Raw genomic sequence first — 26310 nt, 5'->3', positions numbered from 1 at the left:
AGGAAGCTGAGGCCCAGCGACTTGCTATGTCACTCAGCCTAGGGGAAGCAGTTAGACGAGAGGACCCCGTGCAGCCTGCTCCCACGGTTCTGCTCATAACTGACAGGGACGAGAGGAACTCTGAACGGTGGGGGACTGGGTGAATGAGTGCTGTCATGTTGTGCTTCGTTCGTGCCACGCGTCACACCAGATGTCACCTCACGTGTCCTGGTCGGCCCCTCACTGCTCTGAAAGCTCCTCTAGAGCAGGACCAGCTCCTATTTAGCTCAGGTCTATAGAAGCTCCGTAAATTTGGGTGAAGGAATAAATGAGGGACGGAATAAGCAAACAGCCCCTGAGAAGCTAACCGCCGCGGATCCGATAATTATAGTGAGTCTTACTGTCATTCAGTTCAAGAACAGATTCATGAATATTTGCTGATAAAGTACCAAGCCGGCTTTCTGGGGTCAGAAGGAAGCTCTTAGGCTGTGCCCAGGACTGGACCTCCTGGGGGGCTTCTGGGAAAAAGAGATGAGGTCAAATAGGAGCCCCCACAACTCCCAGCTCCTGGCCCCCAGTCAGGCCTGAGCCCTCCTGGGGTCTCCCCAGTGGGGGAGGGAAGTGTCTCAAAACCAAGGCACGTTTTCCTCGACTCCCCGACCTAGAAGCCCCTTCTGGCTCCACAGCCTCTGAGTCTCGGAAGCAGTTTAAGGATTGCTCCCAATTTTAGGTTTTCTCTCAAGTTAGAAATTTACAAATTTAACCTGATTTTAGCTATTATAATACATACAATTTTTAAAAAAAATATGACAGGATGTCTTTTCCAATGAAGCTTCTCTGAAGCATTGAGTTCTCCAGAACAAGACTTTAGTGGGGAGAGACACCAGGGAGTTTCTTGATGGCCTCTGTTGCACAGGAGTTCAGTTCCATGGGTGGGGCTGGGAGCTACTACCGTGCAGCCCTGGACCCACCCTCTGCAGCCTGCACCCGTGAGTACCACCCCTGGACCCCAGAGCCTTCGAGACTAGGCCAAGATCCTATGCTCGGTGCCCAGCTGGGTGGCATTTGTTCCCACTGACCCCTGGGGCCTCCACCCAGAGCAGATAATGGGATTAGCTCACTTAAAAAACTCCCACCTGCATTGGCAACTTCTGGGCCAGACACTAGGAACTTTGAGATGAATGTGGCATCCCTGGGCCTTGATTAGCAAGGGTCTGCCCACAAGGACCTTCTGGTCGAGGAGGAGGGTCAGACACACAGGTAAATAAGTACAGCCATAGTGTCACAGGTGATGAGACTGAGCAGGGACTGCGGAAATTGGGAATGGGGTGTTCACTTCTGGGGGAGGAGGGCTGAGTACATGCGGAGAGATCCAGAAAAGCTTCATAAGGATGGTTAACATGAATCTTAAAAAGAGTTCTACAGGTTGACCAAGGAGAAAAGGCATCCCAGGAAGAAGGCATAGCACGTGAAAAGGCCCCAAGGAGGGAACAACCTGCTGAGTATGGGCAATGACAAAGCCTGAGGATGGGGAGTGAGAGGGGGCTGTGAAGGAGGCTGCGGGCAGGGCTTTGAATGCCAGGCTTTATTGTTTAGGCCGTGGGGAGCCCATGGGGATTTGAACTGGCAGTGACAGAAGTGTCGTTTTAGGGAGCTGCTCAGCCTAGAGTATTCCCCACTCCCTGCACAGCTGACTTGTTCTTGTCCTTTAGGCCACAGCTCAATATCCTGTCCTCAAGGGGGAGGTAGCTCATCCCATCATCTGCTCTTTGCCAAATCATCCTCTTTATTTCCTTCTTGGAAATGATCACAGCCTGTTTACTGTGTGTCCCTCCACCCCCACCACTACCTCCCATCCCCAAATGCCACTCCTTGTGAGCAGAGACCATGTGGATCTTGTTTGTTGGTGGCTGTCTCTGGCACCCAGGTGAGTGCCTGGCACAGAGCAGGCAGGCACTCATAGATACAGGTGGAATGAATGGTGATCACGCAGTCAGCTGGGCTTGGGGAGGAAGGGCTGGAGGCCGGCTATGGAGGCTGCTGCGGTCATCCAGGTGAGAAATGAGGCAGAGGCTGGAGAGAGGGCCAGATGCGAGACATCAGTCCCAGCCACGGTGGTGATGCTGGTGCGGGGTCTGGGAAGGGTGGGGCCTGCAGTTCCTGTATGGTCAGTATCGCATGGGAAACTTATAAAACACAGACTCCCAATCCCCACCCCACCCCCGCCATACACACACACACACACACACACACACACACACACACACTGTCCTTCTAACTTATCACATGAGTCTCTTTTCCACCCACTGTCATTCCCTGTCCAGTTTTCATGTCCCACCCAAGTGACATCCCTGGGGATTTGGCTCCCGGCTCCCCTTTGATTCTTAGCCTCTTGGCCCCTGTCCCCAAGGCTGGTGTCTTACTCAAGACCAGTGTCCTGTGAGACAGGGCCTTGGCAGGAGGGACTGTTGGAGGAAGGGCTCTTCGACTCAGGCTCAGACTCAAGTGTCACAATCCCAGCCTTAGTTCTGCCTTCAACTTGCTGTGCAACCCTGAGTAAGTCACAGGTCCTCTCTGTGCTTCAGTCCCTCCCTCTGCAAATGAAGGTAGGACTAAGTGATGCTGAAGGTCTGTCCATTGGGGGATCCCCACCCCTCAGGAATCCCTGGGTCAGAGTGAGAACTGTCCCCAGGGCCCACCATGGTGGCCCAGCTGGCTTATCTACAGCCACCTTCTCTTCCACAGCTTGTGAGCTGGGCTTCTACAAGTCGGCCCCTGGGGACCAGCTCTGTGCCCGATGCCCTCCTCATAGCCACTCTGTAGCCCCTGCAGCCCAGACCTGCCGCTGTGACCTCAGCTACTACCGTGCAGCCCTGGACCCACCCTCTGCAGCCTGCACCCGTGAGTACCACCCCTGGACCCCAGAGCCTTCGAGACTAGGCCAAGATCCTGTGCTCGGTGCCACAGTTCTCTGTGGGTAAGGCAGAGACAGGTGGCTCTCTTGGGCCAGGGGCAGTCTGGGGAAGAAGGTGATTCTGACCCCTCAGTGGTCGCCTTGACCTCCCACCTCTTGTCATATATCACCTGCCATCTCTCCAGGCAAATGTCTCCTTCTCCCTTGGTCTTGCCTCTTTGAAGGGCAAACAGGAATTGGATTCATGCCCTTCTAGGCCTGTGTGGCTTTGGTCATCTCATGTCTCAGTGGTGGGTGGTGCCAGTGTCCTGGGGCTGGGGTAGACAAGCCAGTAGGTTTGCCCATGAGGCAAGCAGGGTGTCAGAGGAGCCCCCCCATCACCATCATCCTTGGTGAACTGGTTGGGGGTTGGGAGTCTGTGGTTGGAGCTGCTGAATGCTGGGAACGGCCTTAGTGTGTGCTGTGTGTGTGTATGAGTGTGTATAGAGTGTGTGTGTCTGCCTGCTTGGATGACAGCACGTGTGTCTGAATCTGTGTGTGCCCTGAGATGCTTAAGGCAATTGTGTGACTTGTGTGCCTGTGTCAACAGGTGCTCCTTCAGAAGATGCCTGCATGGTGTCTGTATGCCTGAGTGTGAGTGTGCAAGTATTTGTGCCCACATATTTAAGGATTTCTGGGGCATGTGTACGTGTGTGTGTGTGTGTGTGTGTGTGTGTGTGTGTGTATGCACATCTGAGTACCTGTAGGGGTCTCCTAAGTCCCCGTAGAGCTTGAACGAACATGCCTTGTGAGCTCTGCGTGAGCACACCTGGCCCTGCCTGGTGTATACCTGGAGCAGGTGTTGTACATGCGTGCCCTGGTTACCTGAGGGGACTCCAAAGGAGTCTGGGAAGTGTGTACCTGGAGCAGGTGTTGTACATGCGTGCCCTGGTTACCTGAGGGGACTCCAAAGGAGTCTGGGAAGTGTGTACCTGGAGCAGGTGTTGTACCTGCGTGCCCTGGTTACCTGAGAGGACTCCAAAGGAGTCTGGGAAGTGTGTACCTGTAGCAGGTGTTGTACATGCGTGCCCTGGTTACCTGAGAGGACTCCAAAGGAGTCTGGGAAGTATGTACCTGTAGCAGGTGTTGTACATGCGTGCCTTGGTTACCTGAGGGGACTCCAAAGGAGTCTGCGCTGAGCCTGCAGGTCTGCGTGACTGTCTTGGCTTTCTGCTGACAACAGCTCCTCCATTGCCTCCTGTCCCCTGGCCTGAAGGGGACTTACACCTTCCCACCCGAGCTGAGGAGGAGCTGCAGCCGGCTCAGCCCACCCCATTTGCCAACCCTGGGCTCTTGTGGTAGGATGAAGAGTACTTCACACAATTCTAACTGATTTTGCCCCAGAATTTACCCCAGCCTGCTCCCCATCTGCCCCTCTCCCATCTCCATCACCACCCAGCCCCAGGCTCCCTGCACATGCACATGGCAAGTGAGGGTCCAAGTGTATTCACACAAACACACTCACACTCACACTCCCTCTCTCCCTCTACTATTCCGCCCAGACCTGTGCATTTCCTCATGTGGGACTCGCCAGGGCAGAAAGGATAGCTGAGTGACATGGTGACAACTGTGGGCTCCTCGACACTTGCACTCAGCTGGCTGGGCTCTGGTTTTTTCTTCAAGTGCACAATTCAGGTTCTAGAAATCTTAAGACTGTAAAAGACTGGGCTGTTAGTATTCCATACCCGTCAGATTCTAAGATTCACTACCGTGTTTCCCCGAAAATAAGACCAAACCAGAAAAGAAGCCCTAGCATGATTTTTCAGGACAACATCCCCTGAACATAAGCCCTAATGTGTCTTTTGGAACAAAACTTAGTATAAGTTGCTTATTAGTATAAGACCCGGTCTTATTTTTGGGGAAACAGAGTATGATTCTGAGATTCTACAATTCTATTTTCTTAAGATGTAAGATTGCCTCCCCGGGACTCAGAGTTGGAATTCTGAGGCCCAAGAGTCTCCACACACCCCCTCCCCCCACCCCGGGCCCTCCTGGCTCGAACCCCCACCCCCAGGGGCCTACCCTATCCCCATCCCTCTCTCCAAAGTCCTTGTGCCGCCCAGACTGGGGCTAACATCTGGGGGGAGGAAGGGGCTGGGGACACCCCGCTGGGCTTCCGGGTTCCTTTATTCTACTCCACCCCGTGCTCAGGTGCTCAATGGCGTTCACAAGAAATCCAGCGCAAAGGGTTAAGGAATAGAGTGGAGGACACGAATGACTGGGGCGTTGCCCACCCAGAGGGGCTGTTATGGGCACTTCCCAGGGCTCTGCAGTCTCTCCCTGTCTCTGGATGAAAACACTGGGAAGCATAAACCCCAGATCTCTGTGGTCCTGCAGGAGGAAAGGGGGCTTAGCGTTCTGTGCCCAGATCTGACACTGTGGTCCTAGTCCAGTGGCAGAGACACACTGCCTCTGCCCTTGAGGAGCTTGCAGAGGGTGGAGTAGGTGTGACCTTATCCTTAGGGAGCCCCAAATATATCATGGCGGAGCCCGGGCCTGGTGAGGGGAGACTGGCCCAGCCCAAATAAATACCCTCCACCTCACCTGTCGTTCTCTGCTGCCCAGGGCCTCCGTCAGCACCAGTGAATCTGATCTCCAGCGTGAATGGAACCTCCGTGACCCTGGAGTGGGCCCCGCCACGGGACCTGGGCGGCCGCAGCGACATCACGTACAATGCCGTGTGCCGCCGCTGCCCCTGGGCGTTGGGTCACTGCGAGTCCTGTGGGAGTGGCACCCGCTTTGTGCCCCAGCAGACGAGCCTGGTGCAGGCCAGCCTGCTGGTGGCCAACCTGCTGGCCCACATGAACTACTCCTTCTGGATCGAGGCTGTCAATGGCGTGTCGGACCTGAGCCCCGAACCCCGCCGGGTCGCAGTCGTCAACATCACCACGAACCAGGCAGGTAGGCGGAGACGCTCCGTCCCCCTCGCCCTCTCGGGCTCAGAGCGCTGCCACAGGCTTGCTGGGGCCTTTGGGGCTAGTGCCTGTCTTTCTGGCCCTGCCCTCTCCACCAGGACCTAAAGCTCCCGGATCCCTTAGAAAAGTGCAACACAACCTATGATCCGGAAAGCAAAGAGGCAGGCAGTTGTGGCCGGGATAGAACTTTCCAGAACTTTCCCTCTCTGCCTCTGTGCCCTCCCAGGTGCACTAGAATTAATAGTACCTGCCTCGGGTACTGTGATGAGGCTTAAATGAAGGAAATGAAAATGATTAGCCCAGGGGGGCCTAGAAGAAAAATGCTTAGCCCAGCACCTGGCCCATGGTCCATACTCAATAAATGTCATTAAAAAAATGAAATCACTGATTATTACTTTCCAGAACAGCTGCCACTGCTGCCCGGGATGGAATTGGTCTCACTGGTTTGGGCAACAGCCAGCCATTTATCTATCTGTTTCTAGCCAGTTGTTGGGCTAAATTTAGCCCTGGCACCTCTTTCTTCCCAAATTCTGGTGGGTCAGGCCTGTCAAGTGGTAGCCTGACCCAAGAGCCCTCGGAGGCACCTCCTCTGTTAACAGCTACCCTAGTACATCTCCTCACTCTGTCTCCTCCCCACACTACCTGTGCCCAGCAGACACTACTCCCACCATGTCACAGAGGAGGAAACTAAGGTGCAGAGAGCCACCCAGTGTCACCACATAGGAAGTGGCAAAGTCAGAATTCGAACCCATATCTGTCTCAATCTCAAGTGAAACAGGCCTCCCTTTTCTGAGCCCAGGGCACCCCCACCCTCATGCCACAGCTTTATGCATTCAAGAGACTCTTTCATTTGACCAGCATTTATGGAGCACCTCTGAGTGTCACGCTCTGTGCTCAGTGCTGGTGACGCAATGAGGAACAGACTTCTGTGCCCGGCGCGGGGGGCCCTGACTTAACCACTTGTTGCTAGGGCAACTAACACAGGTGGCTGGCTGGTCAGCGTGGAGGGTGAAGCAGAGAACCCAGCAGCATTCCAGCACCATTCTATGTGCTCCATCATTAGAAAGGAAAACCCTCCCCTGACTCCACGCTCCCTTCCAGCCCCTAGACCATCTCTCTTCACATGAGAATTTTGTGAAAGGGCTTCTGTGTGGCCTCATCTGCACCCTGTCCTCTGTGGGCCTCTTCTAGCAGCTCCAGTCCGGTGTCTTGCCCACCGGTGTACAGAAACTCAACACCCCCAGGTGGCGTGGGCACTTCTCTCTCTGTTCTTTTTTCCCCCTCCTTGGAAGGGACACTTTTCTCTTGCCTTCCATGCCTTGGCCCACCCCCCATTTTCTGTCTCCATCTCTGCCAGCCCCTCATCTCTAAACAACCTCCAAAAGCGGGAGGACCCTGGGCTCTTTTTTACCCAGATCCATCATTTCTGAGTGACCTTCTCAAGGCCCACAACTTGGATTCCACTTTCATGCTGACATCCCTAAATTTATGTCACCAGCGCAGCCCTCTCCCCTGAGGTCCAGTTGCCCACTCCCATCTCCACTCAGATGTGTTTTAGACAACCCCCAAACCTGCACCTCCCACAGACCCCCCATTTTAGGACTTGACACCACCACTTACGGGGTTTGCTCAAGCCCCAAACCCTTGACTCCCTCAGGCCACATCCACCCATCCCCCAGCCAGTCCCCTTGGGTCTCCATTCAGCACTACCCTCTCTACACTTGGTCTCCCCACCCCCACCGCCTATCTTAGTCTGCTCAGGCTGCCATAACAAAACACCATAGACTGGGGGCCTTGAACCACAGACTTTTATTGCTCAAGTTCTAGAGGCCGGAAGTCCACGATCAAGGTGCTGGCCGATTTGGGTCGTTCCTGGTGAGAACCCTCATCCTGGTTTGTAGATAGCTGCCTTCTGGCTATGTCCTCATGTGGGAGGGAGGGAGGAAGGGAAGGAGAAAGACAGAGAGAGAGAGAGGATCTCTGGTGTCTTTTCTTATAAGGTACTAATCCCACCACGAAGGTCCCACCTTCCTGACCTCATCTAAAACTAATTACCTCCTAAGGTCCCACCTACAGGTACTGTCATGTTGGGGGTTAGGGCTTCAATATGTGAATTTGTAGGGGTGGGGGTCGCAGGACACAATTACATCCATAGCACCATCCATGTGTCGCCTAGACAACCACAGGAGCCCCCTCTTACCTTGCCCCATAATTGGTTCTCACATCACATCCTGAATGAGCTTTAAAAATGTAGGTGAGGGTTCCCTCTTCTCCACAAACTCTCCAACGCTCATTTCTTGTCTTACTGCTAATAGCCATATCAACAGGTGTGACATGGTATCTCCTTGCGGTTTTGATTTGCATTGCCCTAATAACTAGTGATGTTGAGCATTTTTTCATATATCTGTTGGCCATCTGTATAACCTTCCTTGGAGAAGTGTCTATTCAGATCCTTTGTCCATTTTTTAATCAGATTGTTTGGTTGAGTTGTATAAGTTCTTTATATAGAGTGGATCTGAGCCCCTTATTGGAGATATCGTTTACAAATACCTTCTCCCATTCAGTTGGCTGCCTAAATTTATATAAGGTTGTTAACCAGTGTTCCCCCAATACATTTAATTTAAAAAAGAGAAAAACATAGGTGAGATCAGTTCACATGGGAGCCCTTTAACATTTCAGCCGGAGCTCACATAACATTCAGACACCCCCAGGGCCCCTGGACCCACATGACCCACCCTTAGCTGCCTCCTCTGCTCTTGCCTGGCATACCCCCTTCCAGCCACACGGGCCTCCGTCCCCGTCCTTGAACACATCAAGCCCTTCCCCTCCCTGGGCCTTGGCCTGGCATCTACATCACAGTGACATGCTCCTCTCTGGGATGTTCCCCTGGCTGGTTCCTTCCATTCCCAGCTCAAATGGCATCCCTGCCTCAGGAGTTAACATGGCCCAGTTCCTTCCCGGCCCCTGTGGAGGGTCCTTTCCATCACAGCGCCCTCTTCATGTCTTTCACGGTACTTCACCAACCTGTAATTACACATTGATTTCTTATTTACTTTCTGCCTTCCTAAACTATCAGCTCCTGGAGGGCTGTCTTGGTCACTGCAGTGTCCCCAGGTCCTAGCCCGGTGCCTGGCCTGTGGTAGGCATTCAGGAAATCCTAGGGGCATGATTGAGTGGACACCCACGGTGCTGGGGTGGGGGCCTGGGACGGACAAGAGCTCCAAACCAATGGTCAAGGTGTGCCCTCAGAGACCACTTGCTCCTCCCCCTCCCTGCACTTCTCCACAACCCCCCCTTTCCCTGGAGCCCCCACTGATTCCCCAGTCGATTTCCCTCCCACCTCGGAACCTCTGTGCCTGTCCCACTCATGACTGTTATTCTGGCTCCCTGTGTGTCCCTTGCATACAATGGTCTCATCTGAGCCTCACCTCCTCCTGGCAGGCGGTGCCTGCCAGCTGAGCTGCCGTCTGGATGGGGAAACTGCAGCCACGAGACAGTCAGGGTCCCAGCCAGCAAGAGAGGGGTCAGGCTGCAAATCCAGACCTGAGTCCCCGGCTGTGGTGTCTCCCCTGTGTCACACCCTCCAAGTTGACTCTGGAATTGCTTCTTAATGTTTTTATCTCAGAGTCATCCACAACATTTTGGGGGCACTACTATGTGTGGTCCCTGCTTTCATGGAACTCCCAGGAGAGCTGAGCAGATAGGATGTCCAAATATCAGACAAGAGCTGGCCGTGGGGCAGGTGGGGGCCACGGGAGGTGCGGGGTGGGGGATGAGCAGAGGGGAAGGAAGAGGCCTTCAGGTGGAGGCAGGGAGGAAAGGGCTGCAGCCCTGCGGGCCCTCACTGTTTGGCCGTGGCTGAGTCTCTGATACTTCCCAGCAGGATCACCTCTGGGATAAGTGCGCTGAACACAGGAAGGAGGGAGGGAATGTATGGATGAAGGAATGGGTGAATTTGTCGATGAGAAGGGCAAATGGGTGACCTCGTGGGACTGAGAATCCTTGAGCTGAATGGGCCAGGCTCAGCTCATGGACCTTTCTAAAGTCTCCAGAGCTACCCCAGTGATACCTCCAAGCCCGGCAGTGAAAATGCAGGTTCCTTCCATTCATCCCCTTCCTTCCTTTTCCTTTCCTTTTCTCCAAGCACTCCTTAGAGCAGCTCCATAGCAGGCTGGGGGCAGGAGACATGGAGATAAGAGACATTGGGTCATGGGGCCCCAGGGTGGACAAGAGTGGCTGCTTGCTGGGGCTGGGAGGGTCCTGCATTCACAGTGGAGGGGCCAGCCAGAGAGGAGGAAAAGGAGGCAGTGAAACCTGGGGCCATCAGGCCTTGTCTGGGGTAAGCCCACCCTGGCTTCCCAGACCAGAGGCAGGCAGTGCAGATGCCGGATGACTGACCAGGGCTGCAGCCTGTGATTTGCCAGGAGGATCAGAGGGGCTGGCTCTCCTGGGGCAGAGGCAGGACAGGGGGCACTCCCAGGCAAGCCAGAGAGATAGGATGTCTCCAAGCCGAGCATGGCCCAAGCAGGGCCTGGGAAGGGGTGGGACAGAGGCCAGCGTATTATCACCCATCCACCCATCTGACGGCGGCCGGCCTCCCTCCCCTAGCCCCGTCCCAGGTGCTGGTGATCCGCCAGGAGTGGGCAGGGCAGACGAGCGTCTCGCTGCTGTGGCAGGAGCCTGAACAGCCCAATGGCATCATCCTGGAGTACGAGATCAAATACTACGAGAAGGTACTACACCTCAAGCAGGGAGGCAGGGGAAGGGGAACCAGCCAAGGGTGCCCTTGGCTGACTGCCTTTCCTGTGGACAGGACAAGGAGATGCAGAGCTACTCCACTCTCAAGGCTGTCACCACCAGGGCCACCGTCTCAGGCCTCAAGCCGGGCACCCGCTATGTGTTCCAGGTCCGAGCCCGCACCTCGGCAGGCTGCGGCCGATTCAGCCAGGCCGTGGAGGTGGAGACTGGGAAACCCCGTGAGTGCAGGGAGCGGGGAGGCAAGGGAGCCGGGCCAGGCCCTGGTGGTCAGTGGAAGGGCACTAGCGTGTGCTGAGCTGGTGCCTGTGCTGGGTCGGTGTTTTTACAGCTGACCGAAACTCGAGGCTCAGAGAAGGAAAGTGACTTGCCCAAGGAGACTGAGCTCCTAACAGCCCATAAACACTGACTTCTCCTGAACACCAGTGTGACTTGCAGGTGTCCTGATGCCCTTTGTTAGCAGGATAATCTGATCGTTTCCCCAGAGACCGTCTAGTGAGTCAGCATTATCCACACCCCCACTTTACAGACAGGGACGACGAGCATCAGAGCAGTAAGGTGAATTGCCCAAGGTTACCCAGAAAAGCAGGAGTAATTCTGTGCCCTGTCCCCAGTATCATCCTGCCCCCAGCCTCAGGACACTGGTTCTCACAGTGTAGCCCCCGCTGTCCCCCTGCAGGGCCCCGCTACGACACGCGGACCATCGTCTGGATCTGCCTGACCCTCATCACCGGACTGGTCACGCTTCTGCTTGTGCTCATCTGCAAGAAGAGGTGGGTGGCCGTGGCCCCAGCACCTAAGCCGCTCTCTGGCGTGGCGTGCCTCCTGCCTGGCTCAGCCCTGTGCTTCGGGCTGGGCTCACTTACAGATTCTCCTGTTCTTCTTTACTCCTCTTCGGAAGGGACACTTTTCTGTTGCCTTCCGTGCCTCGGCCTGCCCTCCATTTTCCATCTACCTGTCTGGATTGTCCTCCATCTCTGGCAGCCTCTCCTCTCCGAACAATTTCTAAAGGCTGGGGGACCCTGGGCTCGTCCTAGACCCTCCTCTCGTTCCTGTTTACCCAGGTCAATCTTTTTGAGTGACCTTCTCAAGGCCCATGGCTTTGAATTCCACTTTCATGCTGACATCCCCAAACTTATGCCACCAGCGCAGACGTCTCCCCTGAGGTCTAGCTTGCCACTCTTATCTCCACTCTCCACATGTGTTTTAGACAACACCCCCAAACCTGCACCCCCAAACCCTCTCACAGGTCCCCATCTTAGGACATGGCACCGTCATTCAGGGGGTTACTCAGGCCTCAAACCCAAGCTGTCATCTCTGACTCTCTCATGCCACACGCATGCACCAGCCAATCCCACTGGGTCTGTCTCCAACACACCGCCTCCGTCTCATTCCATCCTAATGACACCCCAGTGATGTAGACATCCCGACCTCATTGTGCAGGTGAGTAGGTTGGTGATCAGAGAGGCTAGGCCCCTTGCCAAATAGATGCCAGAACTGGGACTCGAACCCAGGTCAGTCAAAGCAAAACACCGTGTTCTTTGTCACTCTCCCCTCTCCCACTCCATTTCAGAGGACGTGGAGATGGGACACTGTGCTTACGTGGGCTTAGGATCCCAGACAGCAAGAACCAGAAAGATCATCCAATAGATGGAGAAACTGAGGCCCAGGGAAGGGTAGGGGCTTACCAAGTCACACAGCAGAGCTGTCATCAGAAGCCTCACCTCTCAACCCTTCCCCCAGGGGCAGTTTCATATAAAATGGGACTAATAACCCGTAGACTTTGCTGTGAGGGCCAAGGGACTCAGATGTGTAAATTGTAAATTATTTCTAAATGTCAAGGATGTCACAGTTCAGCTGGGTCAAGAGCCTGAGGGGGGCAGAGGCTGACTTGAAATGGGAGGGAAGAGGAGTACAGGGGAGCAGTCCTTGCTTGTCCCTGAATGGAGTCAGAGCTGGAGCTGGGAGGTCTGGCCTCAGGCAGAGCCTTGCCCATCTTCCACAGGCACTGTGGTTACAGCAAGGCCTTCCAGGACTCAGATGAGGAGAAGATGCACTATCAGAACGGGCAGGGTGAGTGCAGGGCCCCACGGGTCTGAGGGCAATGGGGGAGGTCATGGTGGGAACCAGTGCTGGTCTGGGGGTGGCACAAGTAGGAAGGAGAAAGGTGCCCCCAGAAAAGACCAGAGCCCCAGAGAGAGACAGCAGGGTGTCACAGAGATCCCCAAAGGCACAGTACTAGTCACCTTTCTTGGGTCACAGATCCCACGGAAGGTGCTGGAGACCTTCTCCAGGGAAATGCACAGATGTGTGCACTCATACACAATTTTGCATATAATTTCAGGGGCGGTTATATGCTCTTAGACAAGAATCCCCGTTACAGAGAGCTTTTTCAGGACCCTAAAGAGACCCCAGAAAACAAGGCAAAAATGAGAATGCCCACCTCCACGCCCCATTTCTGTGCCCATTTAGACCTTCGTATCAATCATGGTACTGATTCCCCTTCAGTCTGAATGCAGCCTCAGAACCCTTCTTAACACAGTCATCTAGAGAACCACTTTCAGTCTAAGTTGGCATTTACGGTGAAATCTTTTTTTTTTTTGCCACGTTCCTACCCCAGAACAATTGAGAAAGATCTTAAGGACTCTAGAAGAGACCCCAGAAAATGACAGACATGCTCCAAACTCACTGGAGACCCCAAAGCCCCCCAGAGACTCCAGAGCTACTCCATAGAGACCATACTTTCATTTGGCGAGCACTTACTGGGTGCCTACTGTTTGCCACCACATCCTGAGATTCCCAGAGACACTCCACACCCCACACCCCAGACCCACCCCAGGTCCAGGGAATGCTGGGAGGGACAGTCCTCCTGGACCCCACTGAAGGCCCTTCTGCCCTGGCCCTTAGCGCCTCCACCTGTCTTCTTGCCCCTGCACCACCCCCTGGGGAAGATCCCGGAGCCCCAGTTCTATGCAGAACCCCACACCTATGAGGAGCCAGGCCGGGCGGGCCGCAGTTTCACCCGAGAGATTGAGGCTTCCAGGATCCACATCGAGAAAATCATCGGCTCCGGTGAGCCTTGCAGGGTTGTGAGGGTGGGGACAGTGTGGGCAGACGCCCACGGGAGGAGGCACCCAGGGCAGACGGAGAGGGGCATCGAGGAGCCTGGTATAGCCGGGCCCACGGGGGCATGCGGGGGAGTCCCGGGTTGAGGGAGGAGAGTCCCACGGCCCTCCTCCTGCCTACCCCACTCGGGGTCCACAGGAGAGTCAGGGGAAGTCTGCTATGGGCGGCTGCGGGTGCCGGGGCAGCAGGACGTGCCTGTGGCCATCAAGACCCTCAAAGCTGGCTACACGGAGAGACAGCGGCGAGACTTTCTGAGTGAGGCGTCCATCATGGGTCAGTTCGACCACCCCAATATCATCCGCCTTGAAGGTGTCATCACCCGTGGTAGGTGGCAGCTTCACCCTACAGGGCCCCTGTTGCCAGGGACACGGCTCTGGGTCTATCCCCACACCACCCTGCTCTGTCTCTGCCCTGCCCATGTCCTCCTGGTTCAGGGCCCTGGATGACTTGGTTGGGGAGGGGGCCCAGAGCTTGGAACCCCAATGGGAACCCTAGGCCCCCTGGGGCCTTCAGTGCTGGCCCAGCTCCTGGCGGCCCAGGGTGGGAGACATGTTCTTAGGGTCTCTGATCAGCAGTCCTGACCCCCCCACTAAGAGCTGCCGCCTCCCCACTCCCCTTCCCAGGCCACCTGGCGATGATTGTGACTGAGTACATGGAGAACGGCTCTCTGGATGCCTTCCTGAGGGTGTGTGCCCCGCCCTGCCTTTCCCGGGGGCTGGGGAAGGGAAGTTCAGTGTGGGTGATAATGTGAGGCCTCCCAGACACCCTCCCTCGGGAGCTTGGACCCAACAACCCTGGGGGGGGGCCAGGTACAGGGTCTTACGGGACAGCCAGTCAAACCGCCTTTCAGCCCCATCACGTGACAGTTCCTGTGCTGCACAGGTCCTGTGGCGCTGCCACGGCCTAAAAGGGATGCCTCTGTGGGGACCCAGGGCCCCACCCAGCTGGGAGGCACGGAGGGTGTGGTGGAAATCTCGAGAGTCCCAGCCCGTGCCCTGCCGTTTATTTGCTGGGTGCTCTTAGGCACAGGGCTTAACCTCTCTGGGCCTCCATTTCTTCCACAAAATGGATGAACAGCCCTTGCCGCCCCATACATCGCAGGGTTGCTGTGAGTACAAATGTGACCATGGGAACAAACCGTAACCCGTCATAGGCTTTGTAAGCAGTGAAGCACTTTGCCATTTGCAAAGAGCCTTCCTGCAGCCAAAGCCGTGTCCTCTGCAGACTCACGACGGGCAGTTCACCATCACGCAGCTGGTGGGCATGCTCAGAGGGGTGAGTGCTGGCATGCGCTACCTCTCAGACCTGGGCTACGTCCACCGCGACCTGGCCGCCCGCAACGTCCTGGTCGACAGCAACCTGGTCTGCAAGGTGTCTGACTTCGGGCTCTCGCGGGTGCTGGAGGACGATCCAGATGCCGCCTACACCACCACGGTGCGTAGCCCACTCCCCTTTCCAAGAGGCCTAGGGAGAGGAAAGGTGGCACAGAGGGCCCTGCCACCTGTCGTTCCATGAAGCTGGAAATTTCTGGGTTGCCTTCTATCTGGGGCAAGTCCTGCCTCTTCTTTGCATCTCAGTTTGCCCCCTCTGAGAAATGGGAATAACCTTGCTCCCCTTTCTTTTAACACTGAGTGGCTCTGGACCCCAGGGCTCCTCCTCAGTGTCACTCACTGGAAGATTTGGGGAGAGTTGGTGTCTCTCTGAAACACACATCCACTCTGTATCTGTCTCTAAAGTTTGGCTAAAACTCAGCATTTTTAAAATGCATTTCATGGAGATTTGGGCTTTCCCTAGGCTTAGTCAGGAGGCTGAGTGGCGGGGGCCATGGCCCCCCACCCCTGTCCTAATCAGAACCTCCCCATTGCTTCTTACCCACTGAACCTCTAAATAAAGTTTCATTTAGAGAAAAAATCTGTGACCAATAAAAAGAGGAAGAAGTGGGGAAGAAGGCGGAGAGGAGTATGAGCTAGGCCACATTCTCTGAGGTTTCTCCTTTGTTCAGGCACCGACCCCTTGGCTGGTTTTTACTGAGCAACTGCTTGCCAGGCACTCGCACACTTTCTTCGTTCAGTCTTCACCACAGCTCTATGTGCATGCTTACCCCATCAGAACAGGTGCTCTTGGAAGGGGGAGGCCATGTCTCCCCCAGGGGGCTGACAGTTTCCCAGCCTGGGAAATAGGACCCCAGGGTTCAGCTCCCTGGCTTAGGCTGGAGGGGAGCCCTCAACACTCCTGTGTCCATCACAGGGAGGGAAGATCCCCATCCGCTGGACGGCCCCCGAGGCCATCACCTTCCGGACCTTCTCCTCGGCCAGTGACGTGTGGAGTTTTGGTGTGGTCATGTGGGAGGTGCTGGCCTACGGGGAGAGGCCTTACTGGAACATGACCAACCGTGACGTGAGTACTGGACCCTGGCTAGGCAGAGGTGTTGTGGGCCCTCGGACGGCAGGACAGCCTCCAGCCACACACTGTGCTCCCCCTCCCCAGGTCATCAGCTCGGTGGAGGAGGGTTACCGCCTGCCGGCGCCCATGGGCTGCCCCCGCGCCCTGCACCAGCTCATGCTTGACTGTTGGCACAAGGACCGGGCCCAGCGGCCTCGCTTTGCCCAGATTGTCAGTGTCCTTGATGTGCTGATCTGCAACCCGGAGAGTCTCAGGGCCACGGCCACTGTCAGCAGGTGTCTGGCTCCCACCCCAGCCCCAGCCCAGCCTGGCTGCCCTCACAGCATTGCCCTACCTTAGTCCTGGCCCTGGGACAGCTCTGCCCTGACCCCTGGGTCAGACCCAGCCTGGGACCCGGCCCCTGTTCTGCCTGGGCCTGCCTCAGTCCTCTCCTTGCAAACCTGGGGTCTAGCCTGTCAGACCCCTTTCCCACTGCTGAGCCTAGAGGCTGAGGGTGGCTAGTGCCAGGGTCCCCGAGGAAGGCAGAGGCCCTGGCATGCCACTTACCAACGGCCTCCGTGCTTCAGGTGCCCGGCCCCGGCCTTCGCCCAGAGCTGCTTTGACCTCCGTGGGGGCGGGAGTGGCAGTGGGGGCCTCACCGTGGGGGACTGGCTGGACTCCATCCGCATGGGGCGCTACCGGGACCACTTCGCCGCTGGTGGTTACTCCTCTCTGGGCATGGTGCTACGAATGAATGCCCAGTAAGTGGTGGGCCTGTGGGGGAGGGGGCAGGGGAGAAGGCAGGGGGCAAGGTGCAGATACACTAAGGAGGCTGGCAGCTCCAGGGGATGAGTATGTCCCTGTCTTCATGGCTCCCAGCCTCCCAGGCCAACCTGGTCAACACTACCTTTCCTCCATAGGGATGTGCGTGCCCTGGGCATCACTCTCATGGGCCACCAGAAGAAGATCCTGGGCAGCATCCAGACCATGAGGGCCCAGCTAACCAGTACCCAGGGTCCCCGCCGGCACCTCTGACCAGACCAAGCCAGCCCCAGGTCATGCCAGCTGTCAGGACTTGCAGGGTTGGCTGGCAGTCAGGGCAGCCCCAGGCTTCTGCCCTTCCTCCTTGGCTACCTTTCTGTCAGGTGCCAGGGAGGCCAAAGACTCCACTGCAGGACCTGGAGCTATCAGGGGTCGGCCACCTGGGAAGGGACCTCAGGGCAGAAGGTCTGCTCTTTCCTAGAGGCTAGGGACTCAGTGCCACTGAGCCCAACAGAGATGCCACTCACCTGCCTCTGTGTGCGTGTGCGTGTGTGTGCGCGCATGTGCATTCCTGTGCTGTATGGGGTGTGTTCTCACAAGGTCTACATGTGTGTGTGTCCACCCTCAGGTCCCAGCATGGATGTGTGCCAGTTAGGGTACACGTGTTTATTCCTTAAGACTGGGAGCACACGTACATAAGTGTGGGTGACGGGATGAATGGTGGTTAATGTTGCAGGCCTGTGAGCAGGGAACTCGGTGTGACGCTGCCCATCAAAAGTGGGCCCAGGTCCCAGCACCCACCCGGACCACAGGGAGGCTCCCGGCCGCCGCCCCCCCTCGCCTGGAGGCCGGAGCCAAGAGCCACTTCTGATCCCCAGCAGCACCATGGCCCACCCTTATCTCCGCCCGGGTGAGGTCACCCCCGGCTCTATCTCAGGTCTGAGCCCTCCCTCTAGCTGGTGGGGGACCACCTGTGGCCTCTATGTGGCTCTACTGCTGCTTCAACAGGAAAACAGGGTTCCCGGCCAGCCCTTCTGGCCGCCTCTGTATAGATATCACCACAGGGTACAGGGGCTGCTCTCAGCTGGGCTTGGCTGTCTGGCCAGAGGCCACCAAGTTCCCTCGAGTCTCTCATGCCCCTCCACAGCCCCGGCCCCCTCACTTGGAAGTCCCTCCACCAACCTCACTGCCCCCCAGCCCCATTCCTGGAATCAGGGACCACGAGATCCTAGCTTTTCAGCCCCAAGTCCACCACTCCTATGCCATCTGGGCAGACAAAGGGCATGTGCCTGTTCAAGGTCACACAGCAGCCAAGTTTCTGCGCTGAGCCTCCTTCCTCCCAGAGCTCTTTCCCCTCCACATCACCCCACACAGACAGTTATGAGTGGGAGGGGGCTTGGGAAGCCCCCACACACACTCAGACTGACCCTCTCCCTTTCGGCCCACCAGGGTATGTAAATATCTTTTTTCTACCATGTCAGAATATTTTTTTCTCACTCCTGACAATGCAAAAATGGTCTCCAAAGCACATAAAAAGCACCCAGGGTGAGAAAGCTCCAGGAACCTGGAAGCTGTGGGGACCCAAGGAACCCCACCGGGCAGGATGCTGGGTGCCCCCTGCTGGCCCCGAGGGAGGGGCAGGCCCAGCCCCCAGCCCTCCCATAGCCAGCACAGCTGTTCCAGGGAGACACCAGCACTCAGAGCCCCCTCTCCCTCCTGCAATAATTTGGGGAATCTCAGCCCCGCCCGGGTGCCTCGGCCAGCTCGCTACAACTCTGTATACTATATTACTATATAGCCAAGCTGTTCTTCCTATGGAAGTCGGAAACATGGTCAGCACACGATCTGGGGAGGACCCTGTCTTCCTCCCACCCCCACCCCACTCTCACCCAGCCCTGGGCTCTGGATACTCATAGTCGGGGGAACACAGTGGGGCTGATACTTGCAAAAGTGGGGCCCTGCTCCTGGTATGAGGTGCCCCTCGATCCCAGGGACCTGCCTCTCTGTGGTCTCCATTGTGAGTTTTGAACTTGCCCACAATGAGAATAAATTCTGCCTCATCTTTGCCTGTGTCCCCCATTTTTTCTATTCTTACAACCTTGACATCTGGTCAGGAAGGAGGTACCTGATGCTGTGCACCTACTGTATCTAGCCCATGCGTTTCTTCCCCTCTCTCCCAGGAGTTAGGATTCATGTGCCCATTTTATATATGGGGAGACTGAGCCTTGCAATGGTCACCTTGCCTGACATCAAGTTTGTGGGGGGCTGAATCAGAACCCAGATTTGTCCAACTCCAGAGCCCATGCCCCACCAGGAAGACCCCCATCGGCCCCATATTCCCTGTTCCAAGATGTGCAGATGGCGCTTAACACTGGAACACATTCCCTTGCAGCTGAACACTGCCCTTGCCTCTGGTTCTCCTGGGGAAGAAAGATGCCCCAAGGAGGCGGAACCCATGATGAAGGAGCACTTCATGGGTAGAACTTCCTGGGGACCAAGGAACATGGTCCATTGAGGAACATGAGTGCTATGGGGCAGGAAAGGGAAGATGGAGTGCAAACATCTTCCATGGTTACATTAGGGGGCTGAGGACCCACCGCTACTCCAGGAGAGAGGGGACAGCAGCGGGAGCCACTGTAATGGCATCAGAGGCTGGGCAGGATTCGTCAGAGCAGAGCCCACTGTGTCCACTTGAGTCAATGGCTCTGATGTTTGGGAAAGATGCCCCTGGGGTCTTACAACTGAGGAACGAGAAAGTGATCTCCAGCAGCCTCTCAGGCTGAGGGAAGGGTCTTCATTCCTGCACCTCCCTCAAATTGGGAAAGTGGGACCAGGGAGAAAACACATTTAGTGGGTTTCCTGAAAGCTCACTAATAATCTCAACAACCCTATGAGATTGGTGATGCTATCTCCATCTTACAGATGAGCATAAGCATGCTCAGAGAGGACCCCACCCCACACAGCACAACCACCACAAAGCTAGAGCTGCCTGATACCAAGCCAGGTGTGTTTCCAAACTCCATTCCAGGTCCCCTCCACACGGCACCAGCAGTTTCCTCTGTTACTTACACACTTCCCTAAACACCAATCATCAAAGCCTGTTGAGCTCTTACTATGTACTGGGTGGCACTGGGGACACAAAGATAAAGGTGGTGCAGCCCCTTCAGAAGCTGAGACGAGGTGAAGGTACAGAGTGCACAAAAATGACTCCCTCAATCAGATCCAGTGTGCTAAGTGTCCGGGACATGTTGCATACAGAGCGGTTAGAGGAAGTCAGAGGAGAGAGAGCCTGGAGGGCCACGTCTCTCCAAGGACTTCCTGGAGGAGGAGGCATTCAGCTGGGCATTGAAGAACGAGAGGGTTTGGAGGTTCACTTCCTAGACAGCCCCGTATTTGAGGATGAAATACAGAGGGGAGGAAGAATACAGCCAGAGGAGAAACAAACTATGCTTGTGGATGGGAAGCTTCACTATCATAAAGATGGCTAATCCCCTCCAATGTAATCTGTACATTTTATTTCCAATAAAATTTGTCAATGGGGTTTTTCCTGCAACTTGATAAGGTCACCCTGAAATGTCTATGGAATAGTAACCTGAAATAGTCAAGACAATTTTGGAGAAGAAAGAGAAGGAAGAGGAAGGGAACCTCATCCTGCCAGATATCAATAATTACTATAAAGCTCTAATAGATAAAATAGTTTTGTCCCAGGAAAAGAGAAACAGATAAAAAAAAGAACAGATAATAATGCCTAGGAAAAGATCTAAATACATATGAGAGTTTGAAACATGACAAAGGGTAAAGGATGGTATCGTTCTAATGAATAATGTTAGGATAGTTAAATACCCTCCCTGGAAAAAGATAAATTGGATCTCTGCTCACACCACTCACAAAATAAGTTCTATGTGATTAAAGTCCTAAATGTAAAAGCAGACTATAAAACTTTTAAAAGAAAACAGGAAAATAACTATGACCTTACAGTAGAAAAATAAGCACAAATGATAAGGGGAAACCATGACAAACCTTATTTCATTAAAATAAAAACTTCTACATGGCAAAAAATAAATTTGTTAAAGCCATGTGTGGGTCAGAGTCCCAGAGAGCAATTTCCAGGCTCTTGGCCTCACGTGGAACAGTGCTGGCTCGGGTAGTAGATGGCCATCAGCTGTGATTGGATGGCCATCAGTTGTACCTGGTTAGCCATTAGCCACTAATATAACCGCCATGGCTACGCTAGCAAGCACGAATTGCAATTAGTAAGTGAGGTGGGTTGGTTGGCAGAGAAGCAGTCGGCAGATTGCGGATTGTGTGGATCTTGCTTCCTGTGTCTCCAACCCAACCGACAGAGAGAATATAGCAGTATGACTCCCCTATGTATGGCTCCATTGGTGTTCCTTTTGGCCTCACCGTAGCTTGCGTTCTTGTGCGGGGAGCGGGAGCTGAGACCCCGCATGACACCCTGCATGACACCACCGCTGGGAGAAGATATTTGCAATCTATATAACCAACCAAGAGAGAATTAGTTTCCAAAATAAAATTGCTTTACAACTTCAAAGAATCAATTTACCCAAACATTCCAAAACAGTGGGAAAATGGGCAAAAGATCAGAACAGACAAGTAACAGAGGAAGAAATTTGAATGGCCAATAAAGATATAAAAAGATTCTCAACAGCACGAGTAAACATGGAAATGCACATTAAAACAATGAGAGCGTATCACACCAATCTGACTGGCAAAACTAGTCTATAACGCTAGTATTGATGAAAGTGTGGGAGGGGAGAGCAACGTTTATAAACTGCCAGTGGGAATATAAATTGGCACAAGTACTTTGGAGAGCAAAGGAAACACTTAGTTAATTTTAAGATGAGCACATCTAAGACCCAGCAGCTCCACTTTTGTGTGTGCCTGTCTTCAGTTAGGTTACTCAGCAGTGCCTAAGATTCTTGCACAGGTGATTTATTGAAGGAGAGTTCTCAGGTGAGAGAGAAGACAGATAGGGGGGGAGGAAATGCTAAGCAATGATGTGTTCCCAGCTGGACATTAGCTTCAATCTGATGCCATAGGGAGGTCTACAGTATTAATAAAACCACAGAGTTGATCGGCTTTGAGGAAAGTGGGCCAGTCTTTGATACCCTCCATGCTCATTAGTGTGCGCATGCCTGTGTGCTGCTCCATGGTGCAGGATAGGTCGTATAACTTCCTGGGTGAGGAGGTTCCCAAGAAGAAAGCAGCTATGAGTCCTTAGCAGCCAACACACGGCCACAGGTCAAAGGAATCCGGGGGTGGCAGTGTTTCCTATATATATTTTTCGTACTCATATGCAAAAGGATACGTGTGCAAAGTTAATCACGACAGCTTAGTATGTAATAGATATATGGGGAGCAGCCTAACTGCCTCTCAGCAGGAGAACAGAAAAATAAGTTGCTTTATAAGTTCTATCGCAGTTGAAATGAATGAACTAGTGAACATGTACCAATATGGATGTCTCCAGAAGATAATATGGAGTGAAATAAATGAAAAAGGAATATATACAATATTATATTATTTATGTAAACTTAAAATATATGTAATAAGAGAATTATAGGTTTTGAATGCATAACTAGATAATTATAGTGCATGCCTTCAACAAATAAACACCAGCTTCAGCTCCGTTACCTCTGGGGAGAGAAGGGTAATGAGGGGAGGGGTGTTGAGATGTATTTACAGTGTTTCATTGATTTATTTTTTTTTAAGAAAGAGAGGGCGCTGAAGAAAATATGGCAAAAATGTTGTGGGGACAGAACCAGGAGTGCAGTTTCCAGGCTCTCGGCCTCACGTGGAAAGGTGCTCACTCGGGTAGTAGATGGCCGTCAGCTGTGATTGGATGGCCATCAGCTGTGGCTAGTTGGCCGTCAGCTGTAACCAGTGAGCCATTGGCCACTAATATAACTGCCATGGCTACGCTAGCAGAGAAAATGGAGGCTAGCAAGAACGGATTGCAGTTAGCACGACGGATTGCAGCTGGCAAGTAGGGTTCGTTGGTTGGCAGAGAGAAGCTGACGGCAGGTTGCAGATCGTGTGGCTCCTGTTTCCTATGTCTCCAACCCAGCCACCAGAGAGAATATAGTGTATGACTCCCCTACCTATGGCTCTGTGGGTGTTCCTTTTTGGCCTCACCATATGCTGCTTCCTTATGTGGGGAGTGGGAGCTGAAACCCCGCATGACACCCTGGATGACACATGGCACAGTGAACAGGGTACGGTGCTGGCCAACAGTTTGTGCGTATGAACACTCAGTCTCGGGAAGACCAGGAGGAGCAGCTGCCGGAGAGCTGGACCCCTGTGGAGGGGTGGGAAGACGTGGACGGTTCCCCAACCAGCATAGGCCAGAGAAAGCAAAGGTCGTTGTGGCCCTGTGGGCTGGGAAGTGCTTGCTGAGGCCCTCAGCCCCAGGTTGGGGAGGACTTGGAGCCCTCAGCCTGCGGAAAGGGCACACATTGTGAGGCTGACGCACAGCCCTCATGAATGACTGTGGACTGTGGGGAATGGGTTTCATCCCTAATTTGATGGACCGCTTGACTGTTTGCTTGGGAACGTACCACCATGTAGTGGAACTGGCGGATATTTGCTTTTGTGTCTCGACCAGCCACCATGGCCGCCATCAAGAATATGTAAGTACCTTGACTGTGAGCCAGTGCTGGTCCAGCACAGTGCCGTGAGAACCCTGGCTGAGCCCAGGAAGTTGGGTTGTGCCCAGAGAGAGTGGCAGTGCCCTGAGAGGCCCTGGCTGTGCCCAGGGAGACTGGTGGTACCCTAAGAAGGCCAGGAAGTCTGGCTGTGCCCAGAAGGACTGGTGCTGCCCTGAGAAACCCTGGCTGTGCCCAGAGAGCCTGGCTGTGTCCAGGATATTGCATTCACCTCCAGGCTCCTCCCACAGGGCCCCTCACGGAAGACACTAGTCGAATAGATTGTGAAGCAAGACCCTGTGGAGTGTGGGGACAGAGCCAGGAGTACAGTTTCCAGGCTCTCAGCCTCACGTGGAAAGGTGCTCACTCGGGTAGTAAATGGCCATCAACTGTGATTAGATGGCCATCAGCTGTGGCTAGTTGGCCGTCAGCTGTAACCAGTGAGCCATTGGCCACTAATATAACAGCCATGGCTACGCTAGTAGAAAAATGGGGGCTAGCAAGAAGATGGTGGCTGAGCTAGCAAGAGCTGATTGCAGTTAGCACGGCGGATTGCAGCTAGCAAGTGGGGTTGGTTGGCAGAGAGGAGTGGACAGCAAGTTGCGGATAGTGTGGCTCCTGCTTCCTGTGTCTCCAAACTAGCCGCCAGCGAGAGTATAGTGGTATGACTCCCCTATCTATGGCTCTGTGGGTGTTCCTTTTTGCCCTCACCATATCCTGCATTCTTATGTGGGGAGAGGGAGCTGAGACCCCACATGACACCCAGCATGACAAATGTTAACATCCATTTAATCTCGGTGGGCACATACGCGTCTGTTACATTATTTTCTGATTTTTCTACATGTTGAAATACTTACAGTTAAAAATAAAAATGTTTAAAAACTACAAGGGAGGGGTTCTGAGGTCTGCCCTCAGGAATGTAGGTGTCTCCTGAGAAGCGGTTCCTGGCCCCTCTGGGAAACCAGCTGGTGTGCTGTCCAGGGTGCTGGACCCAATGGCAGGGCCTGGTTGTGTTGCAACCAATCAGCAGGTCCCGTTCGCTCTCTCCAAATTGCATCCTAAATCTAACAATGTATCTCCACCTGACCCCTTATCCAAGCCGCCGCCAGCGCCTCTCCCCGGCCGGCCGTCTGCAGCAGCCTGCTCACTGGTCTCCCTTCTCTCGCCCCAGGTAATCTAGTCTCCTCAAGCAGCTGGAGGGATCTTTTGAAAACATAAACCGGATCATGCCAGTTTCCTAGCTTCAACCCTCTGAAAGCTTCTGATCAAGTTTATAATGACTTCTGAAATCCTCACCTGACCTAAAACAGCCTACATTATCTGCTCTTGCTGGCCTCTCCAACCTGCCTCCAGCCATCCTCCTTCCCCCTCACTCACTCTCTTCCCTTTGCCTGGGCTACTCTTTAGTGTCTGCAAAAGTCCAGTCTGTGTGACCGCCTCCTATCCGAGTCGTTTCTGCCACGTTACCCAATATTACTGTATTCATAGCACTTAGCACCAGATGAAGTTATTTCATTTATTGTTTATTTATTTGTTTATCTTATGCCCCCATCATTCAGTATCACCTGAAAAATCAGGGACGTCATCTAATCTACTCAGGGCTTTAACCCTGACACACAATACATTGATGGCCCTCATTTGTGTAGAGCAGATATTTGTTGAATGAATGACTGTATATTTACGGAGCACCTCTTCTGTGACGGCCCCTGTTCTTGGCTCTGTGGATTCTAGAATAAATGAATAAATAAGGTAATGCTTGCCCTAAGATACCCACAGGCTGGAGATCACAGAGAAGCCAACTCACGGGAGCGTCGAATGTTAGAATAGGTCCCTTTGCTCTTATTATTGAATAAGAGGACTTTAAGGGAAAGAGATTTTTTGCACTCCACACCTTCCTTGTTTCTTAAATAAAGAAATCCAGCCTTACCCAGAGGGGGAAAGGACTCACGCAAGTTTACACAGCTTAGGAGGCACAGTCTGGATCTGAACCCAGGCCACCTAATGTCTCGTAATTTGCATTAAAGGAAAGTCGCCCATGGCAACTTTGGACCCTCTTCTGCTCCTGGCTGCTGTGTGCCGTTCTAGGCACCACCTGCAGAACGCAAGCAAATTTCCCAGAGGAGCAAAAGGAAATCCTCAGGCAGAAGAATTCCTTAGCCTTTAATCAATTTCCACCAGTAGGACCTCATCTCTTTGGAGTGAGCCTTGTTCTTTTTGGACTCCCCTGAGCCTCCTGGAAGCATGACTGTGGGTGAGGCTTTAGAAGAAGGTGGGGGCAACGCAACTAGTCCAGGGTCCGAGCCTCCAGGGCAACTCCTCACAGTTGTACTCTAGCTCTCATTCTCCCTGGGGAGTGATGGCCAAGACCCATGGGCTGTCACCTCTCACACTCCTTCCCTGAGGACCAAGCGCCTCCTTAGGACACCTCCATCTCCCCTACCTTAGGTGGCTGGGGAAGGGTCATCTGCTGGTGTGAAATTCACAGTCCTTGGAGGGTTTGCATTTCCATGACTCCTGTGTTGGGGCTGGTGGTAGCTGATGAATAAAAGATGGGAATGGGGGGAGATCCTGTGGCTTTAAGAGAAATGTGATGAGCATTTAGAGTGAGGAGGTTAGTGCAAGAGCATCTCTCTGAATACCAAAAATGAGGGGTCTAGCATCAAATGTAAAATAAACCAAAATAAACCAGAAAACCACCTTCTTGCTTTGAGGTGGCAAGAACCCCAGGGAACAAAAGGGTCTGAGGGCCTTGGCTGGGAAAGGGGCAGGGGCATGC

At 53.9% G+C, this 26310-nt stretch overlaps 1 protein-coding gene across 4 annotated transcripts in view; it reads left to right on the top strand.

Moving 5' to 3' along the window:
- The window catches only part of EPHA8 (EPH receptor A8), a 35412-nt gene extending 16476 nt beyond the window's left edge, over window positions 1–18936 (top strand). Inside the window, exons 4-17 of one of the 4 annotated variants that reach the window (XM_081055024.1) lie at window positions 2725–2880; window positions 5498–5833; window positions 10456–10580; window positions 10661–10823; window positions 11282–11375; window positions 12608–12675; window positions 13510–13674; window positions 13867–14052; window positions 14352–14413; window positions 14953–15162; window positions 15976–16125; window positions 16216–16406; window positions 16698–16871; window positions 17031–18936. In XM_081055024.1, the coding sequence (XP_080911150.1) occupies window positions 2725–2880; window positions 5498–5833; window positions 10456–10580; window positions 10661–10823; window positions 11282–11375; window positions 12608–12675; window positions 13510–13674; window positions 13867–14052; window positions 14352–14413; window positions 14953–15162; window positions 15976–16125; window positions 16216–16406; window positions 16698–16871; window positions 17031–17145 (2195 nt within the window). In that variant the 3' untranslated portion in view covers window positions 17146–18936. Of the gene's footprint in view, window positions 1–2724; window positions 2881–5497; window positions 5834–10455; window positions 10581–10660; window positions 10824–11281; window positions 11427–12607; window positions 12676–13509; window positions 13675–13866; window positions 14053–14351; window positions 14414–14952; window positions 15163–15975; window positions 16126–16215; window positions 16407–16697; window positions 16872–17030 lie in introns of those variants that run through there. The other 3 variants (XR_013993719.1, XR_013993720.1, XM_081055025.1) reach the window with 3 other exon arrangements.
- Window positions 18937–26310: the final 7374 nt, after the last annotated feature.

The sequence above is a fragment of the Rhinolophus hipposideros genome (assembly GCF_964194185.1).
Source record: "Rhinolophus hipposideros genome assembly, chromosome: 8".
Taxonomy (NCBI): Eukaryota; Metazoa; Chordata; class Mammalia; order Chiroptera; family Rhinolophidae; genus Rhinolophus; species Rhinolophus hipposideros.
The sequence above is the reverse complement of the archived record's forward strand: the minus strand, read 5'-3'. Positions and strand labels throughout refer to the sequence as shown.